Consider the following 10537-nt stretch of genomic DNA (forward strand, 5'->3'; position numbering starts at 1 on the left):
TTAAAATCGATTTTCAAAAACGATTTGCCGGATTTGGACTCTTTGGTGATTTATTAGTCTTACATTGCACTCTGTGAGATTAGATTTAGAATCGTGACAGGAGTCCGAACTGTAGTAGCTAGAACCCAATTCGCGCCCTCTCCGAAAGGAGGGGTCGCGTGGAGAGAGCTCGAGGTGGTCTACACCCTCCCTTGTTTCTGAAGGCTTAGACGACCGAAGTATTTGAGTGCAACGTTAATTTCTGCAAGAACGGCGTTGTCGGTTGAAATCAAAACTTTCTTCAAATCGTTTCCTGTACAAGAAAAATCATAAGACCGCAAAAATAAAGCCTTGTCAATATAAGAAAAATAAACGCAAGGAGCTATATGGCCACCTGGTTCGCCCCTTCTTCTAGGAATAGGATCTAGGCGGTCCTCGCCTTCGCAAAATTCGCAGTTACCGCGGACAACGACTATGACATCATCGACTCGCTTGCCAGAGCTGAAAAGCATAGTCACCAAGTGATGGTCAGTGTCCTTGGCCCTAAGAAAATAGTGCCCATGCCGGCCAGAAGACTTGTCCAAGGCATAACAATGCCAAGATTAATCCTAAGGTGACGGTTTAACTTTATAATCCCCATTACGATTCGAAAAAAGTTTACATTAGGTTGGGAAGGGATTAGACCCCAATGGCGAAGGACAACCCTAAGGAATGGGTGAAGGAGGAAACGGACTCCGCCCTTTGCAATTGATAAGAGAGGGAAGACGATTGTGTTTTCATCAGCCCTCTCCATATCAAGGGTGATGTCTGTCATAAGTGACAGACGGACGTCATCAGGGATAGAAAAATGGTGTTGAAAGCCAGAGACTCGATCAGCGGAGAGGACGTCTTTCAAATGCTTTGCCTTATTCGTCAGCCTACAAAAGTACGCTAAACTAAAAACAAACCAGGAAAAGGGATTCAAAGCAGAGAGGAAGGGAACTTACAAGAGACGGAGAGGACAATGAGGAACAAAAGGAAGTTGCAGAGGTGAGTCGGAAGGCACTCCAAGAGCTTCAAGCGTCCAAAAATGTGTATATATATTCAAAAAGACGACATAATTTTAAATCACAAAAATGGAAGAAGTGTACGAAGGGGCAGGAAGTTGTAATGACGACCAAAAGGCGTGAGCTTTGACATCCGCGTTGGAATGAGGTTAACCGCCGAATTTCGGCTCTGACTTTTCGAGTTCGAAACCAAACACACCAGTTAACTGTTGTTAGTGAAGTGTTTGGGGGGCAATTGTGGGGGTCGAATATTGGGAGACATAAAGAGGCCGAATAATTGGACCTGGAGAGTCGAAATATGTACATCAGATTTGGCCCCATCTTATACATACAAATCCAGAAGTATCCTATTCGGCCAAATTACCAGTTGAGTAAGGGGCCGAGTGAAGAGCGATTTGCAACAAAAGGAGCCGAGTAAATAGTTATACGGCGAATTGAAGGTGGGCCCAGCCCTAAGCCCCAAGAAAGAAAAAATATAAATAAAAGAAAATCAGCCAGAGAGAGGTAGGTGAGAATTAGTATGCATAACTTAAGATACAAGCAATCAAGAGAGTATACACTGACTTATCCGTTGGAGTGATAATTCCGGCACCCCCGACCGGGGTGTTCATTCCTTTTCAAGTTATTAGCTGAGGATCTCGAGCGTCCCACTGGATCCAAAGAGTATTTCCAAACCACATCCCCACAATGTTATATTGATAGTCTCAAAATTGCAAGAAGTTCTAGGAACAATGAAGAAAAGACACCACTCTTAAGTTGCAATATATCACATTACAACAAATTAAAATCACAACAAAGATGAAGCACGACATATCATTATTATAAGGAAAACCATCAAAACAAGAGAGAAACTCCAAACAAAGAAGAGGAAACAAGAATTATATGCAAGTAAGAAGATTTAAATTTCTAACATCTTACACTCTTAAATTGTATTTGGATTGATAATTTGAAGAGGATTTTGCAAAGGGAAAGAAAATAAAAAGTGAAAAATGAATAAAATAAAAACATATGGCTCACTTAAATAGATGTGGATTTCAAACAAAGGGATTTGGTCTTAATCTTTCAATGACAATAACTCAAATTTAAATACCATAAGTTATTTTAAATTCGAAGATTAAGTTATATAACTTTATTATGATATATCAAAAATACCTATATAAAACTATATATTTAAAATTGTCCTATACGAATTCTCTTCCAAACTATATGGATCCTACTAAATATATATATATATATATATATCTTCTACTATAACTTATGTTATTCCATTATTTTTCTATTTATCTAACTTCAAATCTCTTGATTTAAAATCAACAACTGTCCGAACATGCCCTAATTGTGACGATCTTGACGTATATCATTTATGCATATTATTTTATTAAGAGAATTACATGATTATGTGTTTAATTTTGTACTTATCTGTTACAATACCGACTTCGAATTAGAACTTGAAAGCCCAAACGGATTTAGAAACTGAAATTGACTAGTTCATTATGTTAATTAGAATGTTTAGAATTATATGGCAAGTTTCATTAAAATTTGATTCAAATTAAAATAATTAAACTAAATCGATTAGAACTAAGCTAAATTTATTAGTCTACTTAATCCACCCTATACATATATATATATATATATGTTATAAACATGTTTATGAGCTCATTTTCATCAACTTGGGGCTAAGATTGTAGAGAGAGAGAGAGAGAGAAGAATTGGAAGATTTGAAGGGGAATTGATGGAATTAAGCAAGCTGACACTCAAATTCAAGCTCTAGGTATGAATTGCGACCATAATCCTTATAGATAATCCATGTAGATGTTGAATTCATCAAGTATATACAATCATTTGCTTATAATTGTAAAGGAATGGCTAGAATCACTTTGCGTTTAGTAAAAATGAGTTAAATTGGGACATGTATGCATATTTCATCATTCTTAAGCTTGTTTTTCAACAAAAAATGAGTTAAATTGGGACGTGCCCGAGGATGTCCTATTGAGGGAGCGGGCCTTCCATCTTTCTCATGACGCTGTTAAGGTAAAAACTTTACTTTCCTGCACTTTGCTTTTTTTTCCATTTCATTATCGTCTGTCATTATGTTATGCATCTGACATACTCCTCTTTCCTTTTCAACATAGGGTGTCGCTCTTTCTTGGAAAGGATATGGGGCCTTGACGGTGAGGGACTAGCACTAGGAGTTCCCCGCTTGGGTTCACGAGCTTGTTGACAAGGCAAGCTTCGGTCTATTCTGTTCCGGGCTATTACGACTATTGGCCAGTCAAGCCTTACTCGGAGATTTGGTGGAGAGGTGGTGGGACACCACCAACTTCTTCCACTTTTCTTCTATCGGAGAGATGACAATGTTTCTCTACGACTTCTCAATGATCATTGGTTTGAGAGTAAGGTGATCCGATCCTTTTCGACCTCGACATGGGCCAGTGGAAGGCTACTTGAATTCACCTGCTCAGGGCATGCCCTCTTCTAGACAAGTTGACCATGGTTTGATACAGCTGGTTCTACGACCACTTCCATGGGAGTTATCTAGAGACGTAGGAGGAGGTGGAGCAGTACACACGGGGCTTTTTGATCTATCTCCTCGGTACCACCTTGTCTGCGAACAGGTGGAGTACTATAGGCTTGTACCTACTAAGTGCTCTTATGGTCCTGCCCTGGGTGCGGTTCTATGATTGGGGTGGCGCTGGCCTCGCTACCATTTCTGGCTACTTGAGCTTCGATTCCTACAAGAAGGGGAACATGGTCGAAGGCTATTGGCGGGCTTGAGAGGTACACACTGCACTTTCATTTTCAGTTTTGTGCTTGTTCTTTATGCTTTATGCTTTGCACTTTATGTCTTTATCTGTGTTCATACATTGAGCTTTCCGCTTTGCACTTTCTGTCTTTATCTCTATTCATACACTGTGCTTTCTGCTTTGCACTTTCTATCTTTATCTTTGTTCATAGATGTTGACTCACAAAAATGATCTCTCCTTGCAGCTATGGGTGTATGCTTATTTCCCTGGCCTTGCCTCAGTTTGGAGGGATGAGGTAGAGCCGGCCATTCCTTACTTCTGACGATACGACGACAGATGCCACTCTAGGCACCACGACGATACCACTTTCGCCTACTACCACCGATATTTTGACACGGTGACGGCTTGCGAGGTAGTCTGAAACTCATACCCCTTCCATTCTATTATCTTGCTTTGATCCACTTTGACAACTAATGACAACTAACAACTGTGAATTTTCTATTTGCAGATCACATGGTAGCCCTGGGCGATGATGTCGGCCGGGATACGGGTTTAGAATGTTGGGTCCTAGGCTACCTCCCAATTTTGGATCTTGCTAGAAGGTCCATTCTGCCAGACCTGGAATTTAGGAGAGAGGTTCGTGCACTAGGTCCTGGGCTTACCTGCTCCGGTTGTTCCTACCCCTCTTCCTCCATCTATGAGGACAGCTGCTAGCCTCCTAGTTGAGGTTATCGTACAGTCCATGGTAGGGCAGGATGCCGATTTCTTCCATGAGGTTGGGGATTACGCAGCCTTCATCAAGACTCATCTGATGCCACCCCTAACCGGAGTTCGCGCGAGAGGTGCTGCAGGTGCCCTCATGGCTAGTGGTGTTGCTCGTGCGATTGAGGCTGATATTGGTGGGGCTTCTCCTACTGTGCACACGGCCAATTGGCCAATAATTCCAACTGTGATCTCATGCTAGCGGTCGAGTGGGATGGCCTATTAGATTCCGATAGAGCCGCCAGAAGAGGATGATGGGTACGTCAGGGATCCTGACGCGCAGCAGGTATGGACCTTTGTTTATAGTTTGCCTTTCGCATTTCCCTTTTAGACATTGATTGTAACTCAGTTGGAAGCGCCTATGGAGTATGTAGATGGCTTTCTCGAGTTGGTTGCTTCACTAGTCTAGATGGTACGGAGGAGAGAGGCATTGCTGGTTCTCCACGGTTACCAAGTACCCATTCTTTTCTTATTTATTTAACTGCTTACCCATACTATTCTGCACCAGACTGTACTGATATGCTATACTCATACTGCCTCGGCATTATATTGTACTGATATGCCATACTCATACTGCCTCTGCATCACACTGTACTGATATGCGACACTCATATGGCCTCGGCATCATACTGTACTGATATGCCATACTCATACTGCCTTGGCATCATACTCACACTGATATGCATTTTGCGTCATTCCCATACTGTATTAACATCTATGCTCGTACGAATATGTATTCTAATATTGCATCATACTGTACTGGCACTGTATTCTGATATTGCATCATCCGTACCCTGTATCATACTCACACTGTATTCTGATACTCTGATTCTTGTTTTTAGGCTCCACCTATACCCGTGGCACCAGCGACATCGGCAGCACCAGTTGCGCCTCCTCCAGTAGTGAGGGAGGAGAGGCAGATAGGCCCCAGCACACGGCAGTAGTGAGCGCAGAGGACGAGGCAGGGGTGGGGCCACCTGAGGCCGGAGCAGAGAGTCTGAGGCAGAGGAGCCTTCCTCCTCCTCGGTGTCGATTTTGAGTGGAGACAACGCTGAGACCTGTAGTACTGAGGAGGCAGTGAACGGGCGCTCCAAGTCTGAGAGCGAGGATGATGATACCGACGTAGGGTTAGGAAGTAGTGAGGACGATGACAGCTCCAGGTCAGAGAGTGGGAAGGATGATGACAGCTCTGTGTCCCGCTCTTCTAATGATGACAACGATGCCGACGGTGATAGTGCTCATGAGTCCCCTCCCCAGAAGAGAATGAAAAGGGCCTCTCGAGCTTAATGAAATTGATGTTGATTTTTATACTCTTTTGCTTTTTTGTTTTTTTTGTTTTAGTAGTTAGCACTTTTATAGCTTCAGATAGGACTCTATTTTTTGTTTTAAAACTCTTGTATTCCCTCTTTTGTAAAAACTATGACCGGGGTAAAATCATGCAATTTTATAAAAGTTTTATTTTGCACCTCAAGCATGGCACCACACTTGCATAAAATTCGAATTGAATGTGCGAAAATGCTTGTATTTGAATGATGTTCGTAACTGGATATTGAGCCGACAACTGACCCAAACTGCAAAATACAATTTGAATGAAAAACAAACTAAAAACAACCTAAACACAGCTATTTACACTTTATGGAAACAAAAGACTCAAAACAAGACCTCAAAGCAAAAAGACCAGAACAAACCACTGCTGCCCAGCTGCTAGGCCAACCTAGTTGGTCAGCCGGCCAAGTGCTGTGGCCGGATAGCTGGCAACAGTTGTCAGCCACTCACACAACCTTATCTTCTATAAAAGGTCTTCCTTCACTGTTTCTTTGACAAAACTTCATCCTTGCTGCTATTTTCTCTAAAAATGGAGATATTTCTTGCCGAGAGGCTCAATGATTGGATAGCCACTTTGCACAGCACGTAAAAGGTAAATTTTTGGGGTTTTGGCATAAACACTCTTTTTTCATTGAGTCGTACTTTGCTTTGTTTTTTGTTCCTCCATTCCGCAGTCCGATGTTGGAACCTGGTTACACATGTATTTTGCTTCAGAGTGCAAGAGATGTACCCTACGCTTGAAGAATTTCAATCATTGATGGAGTCCTAGAGTGATGAAGAAATTATGCCTCAACCTCATTTTGGCCATGCACAGGCTCTTGAACAGATGTGTGGGCTTACTTTACATGAGGCTCGATCCTTGGCTCATGATGGGGAGTTGGATATTCCCAACTTGATTCATTGGTTTTTTGGTATTGAAAACAAAGGTGATTTTCTCTAGCGTGGTTACCGTCAACATGCCCTATGTTTATGTTTGCTTGTACACTTCCTTCTTGCCCCTAGTTACAATGGGGCTAGCATTGGGTTGATCGAAGTGGCCCAATGTTTGAAAGAGGGTAAGAGTTTCATTGGTTTGGCACTGGCCGAGACCTGATGGGTTTAGATGCTTTTCATCAGTGAGAGACTACTCGGTTTGCACGGAGTCCACTGCTTCTCCAGGTATTGTTTCCTACCCTTTCTTATTTCTGATTTCTCATATCACTCGGCACTCACTCTCTATTGTTCTTCTGAAATCCTTTCCCTCATTTTCCCTCAATGCACATCTCTTTATTATTTAATCTCTCTTATTTTTCATCCCTTCCCAGGTATGGTTGATGGATAAGCTAAGAGTGGTGGACCTTTGTCCCGAGTATTCAGCCAAATCCTATTTCTTTCGGCCACAGGTAGTGGACTTTCCCACAGAGGGACTGTGGTGTGACTGGATGTGCAGCAAATCTGCGGCTGACATCGCTTGGCATTGCCCTTGGCTTAACCTGACTAAGATGAGCTATAGCATGTCTCACCAACTAGGTATACAGTTGATTGGCCTTACACATTGGGTGTTCTATTTTCCATTCAGGTTCTGTGGCCCGTTTGGACATGATCAGACCTGTCCAGAGGAAGGGGTGGAATACCTGACTCAATTTCTAGTTCGTGCCTCGCACTTGGTCCGTTACCTTACTGCTTAGAGAACGAGAGAGATTCTGGCCCCTGTTGTTGGCTTTAGTTACACCCTTTCTGGTAAGTGCTTGGCTTGGCTTGAGGACGAGGCACAGGTTGGGCCATCCTTGGCTGTAGAGACTTCCGTGAGCGCAAATAGAAGACATTGGACCACCTAACTTATCTGTGCCCCTACTTTATTGCTTTGACTTTTCTTTTCAAGTTTTATGATGTAAAAATAACTTTGATTTAACCAGAGAATTGGAGAATGTACTTGTGTTGAAATCAATGGAATTAAAGTTGTGAGTACTGTAAGTTTTCCTTTTTGGTCTAAAGAATGGTCTGCGTTGAAAAAGGTAAAATTTTGAAAAAATCAACCTTATTAAAACTTTTCAAAACAATTTTCTGAAACGGTCATTACTTGACACACACAGAATCAGTTCTTAAGATGTACAACCCCAAATTAGAAGATCATAACTACTCATAATTGCATTCAGCATCACTGCTTTAACTTGCAATTAACCATTCTGCCAAATGGAGGTAAGACAACCAAGCTAACAGACGATGGAAAAGATGGACCGATCAAACAGCATGGATAGGACAGTGGAGTTGGGGATGGTTTTGGTTGAACTTCGAGATGAAGTTGCCTACATATCCCAAAGATGGGAATCAGGCCTTACGCAGTTCAGTTAAGGTGCACTCGTATATTAATATTCTTCTTTTGCGCTCTAACTTTTGTCAAAGTCGCCATTTCAGGTTTTCGACCTTGCAAACTCTATTTTTCTTGTTTCTAATTTTTCATACTCTAATTTTTGCCTAGGTCACCCTTTCGGGTTTTCGCCCTAGCGAGCCTCTCAAGGATAGTATTTCTTCAATTTGTCCATATTGATCGGTTGCAAGAACTCCAAGCCATCTAAATCCATAAGAATGATCGCTCCTCCTGACCAGATAGACTTGATGATACAAGGATGAGTCTAATTGGGTCTGAACTTGCCTCTAGGGCCATGGATTGGAGCTCAGTTGTCTTTCAACACTATATCTCATTCCTTGAGATTTCTGGGTTTGACTTTTTTGTTGAAAGCCCTGGCAATTCTGCACTGATATCCTTGGATGTGATACAATGCCTTCAACCGCCTTTCGTCAAACAACATAAATTCTTCGAACCTGCTCTGCTGCCAATCTGCCTCCGCTATCTAACACTCGGCCATAATCCGCAGCGACAGTACTTCAATCTCAATTGGTAGAATTACTTCCATCCCATACACTAGAGAATAGGGGGTTGCCCCTGTAAACGTTCGAATTAACGTTCTATAACCCCAAAGTACAAGTGGCAGTTTATCTGGCCAGTCTTTGTAAGTTTTCACCATCTTTCGCAGGATGTTCTTAACATTCTTGTTAGTGGCCTTAATAGCTCCGTTGGTCTGTGGTCTATACGTTAATGACATGTGAAAAGGCCACATTGTATTTTTCAAGCAAATCCACCACCTCTTTCTTGAAGTGCGAGCCATTGTCCGAGATGATCTCATTTGGCACCCTATACCTACGAATGATGTTATTTCTGATGAACTTGGCCACATGCGATGCGTTTAACACCGAGTACGACTGAATTTCAACCCACTTAGTAAAATAGTCGATTGCCACTAGAATGTACTCATGTCCATTTGAACCCTTCGGCGAGACTGCCCAAATAACGTCAATTCCCCAGACTGAGAAACGACATGGCGAAGTCATGTTATAAAGCTTTGATGACAGGATATTCATGTGATTAACATGCATTTGACATTTGTGGTATCGCCAAACAAAGTTGATTCAATCTTCCTCCATAGTTGACCAAAATAGCCTTGCCTGAGGATCTTCCTAGCCAACATCGCATCATTCATGTGTGCTCTACACTCTCCTCCATGAATGGCCTCCATGAGACGGTTTGACTCATCTTCTACAATGCAGAGCTTGTGCACTCTTAGATGGCCTCTTTTATACAACTTATTTCTACAGATGATGAATTAGACGACCATACGCCATATTCCCCGTTTGTCCATATTCCCCGTTTGTCCTTGGCATTTGCCCCTGGTGCATACGTATCCTTCTCCAGAAAATTTCAAATGTTGTTATACCAGGGATTCTTGTCTTAAACCTCATCTATCGCAGCAATGGTCTTATAAGCAGGCGTACACTTCTGTTCAATGATAATCAGATGCATCTTGACTCCAAGCGGGATGTCTACCATGGAAGATACAGTTGCTAATGCATCAGGGAACTAGTTGTTCTCTCTTAGTAGATGTGTAAATGTCTGTTTCTCAAATCTCGAAATAAGAACGTCCAGGGTCTGATGATAAACCTTCATTTTCTCTTCCTTGACCTTCCAATCCCTATTGGCTTGAGACATAACCAAGTTCGAGTCTCCAATGACGTCCAGCCTTATTGCCCCTAGTCCTAGAGCAACTTCCATTCCAGTGTTACACGCCTCATATTCTGCTTTATTGTTAGACACTTTGATCTGGAGTTTCAAGGCTTGGGGGATATGGGAATTATCGAGTGCTATCAACAACATGCCCATCCCATAACCATACTGATTAGATGCTCCGTCAAAGTACATTGTTTATGTCTGCTCTTCTACTTGTAGAATCTCCTTATCCGAGAATAAGTACTCTACTGCTTCATCTTTTTCCACGGAGTGGTGTGCCAAAAATTCTGCAACTGCTCTCCCTTTGACGGACTTACGAATGACGTACTTGAGGTCAAACTCAGAGAGGAGAAGCAACCAATAAGCCAACCTACCCATAAGCGCCGGTTAACCAGAATTACAGAATGAGCTAACAAGTAGTGTCTCAACTTCCTAGTTATCCAAACCAAAGCTAAGCAAGCTTTCCCCAGAGGAGTGTAGTGGGTCTTGTAATCTGGCATCTTCTTGCTCAGATAGTAGATGGAATTCTTGACTTTAGCTTCTGATTCTTGAGCTAACATACACCCCATCGTTGAATCTGTTACCGACAAATAGAAGATCAACGGCTTCCTCGGCTTTGGCGGTTACAATACGGGTGG

At 42.2% G+C, this 10537-nt stretch overlaps 1 protein-coding gene across 1 annotated transcript; it reads right to left on the reverse strand.

Annotated features, from left to right (window-relative positions):
* Positions 1-9752: 9752 nt before the first annotated feature.
* Positions 9753-10091, reverse strand: LOC145802522 (uncharacterized). Its single transcript, XM_082895243.1, has one exon. It carries the CDS (start codon positions 10089-10091, stop codon positions 9753-9755), a length of 339 nt encoding a protein of 112 aa, XP_082751369.1.
* Between the last annotated feature and the right edge of the window lie 446 nt (positions 10092-10537).

The sequence above is a fragment of the Camellia sinensis genome, chromosome 11 (assembly GCF_055761805.1).
Source record: "Camellia sinensis isolate YWXY chromosome 11, ASM5576180v1, whole genome shotgun sequence".
NCBI classification, from domain to species: domain Eukaryota; kingdom Viridiplantae; phylum Streptophyta; class Magnoliopsida; order Ericales; family Theaceae; genus Camellia; species Camellia sinensis.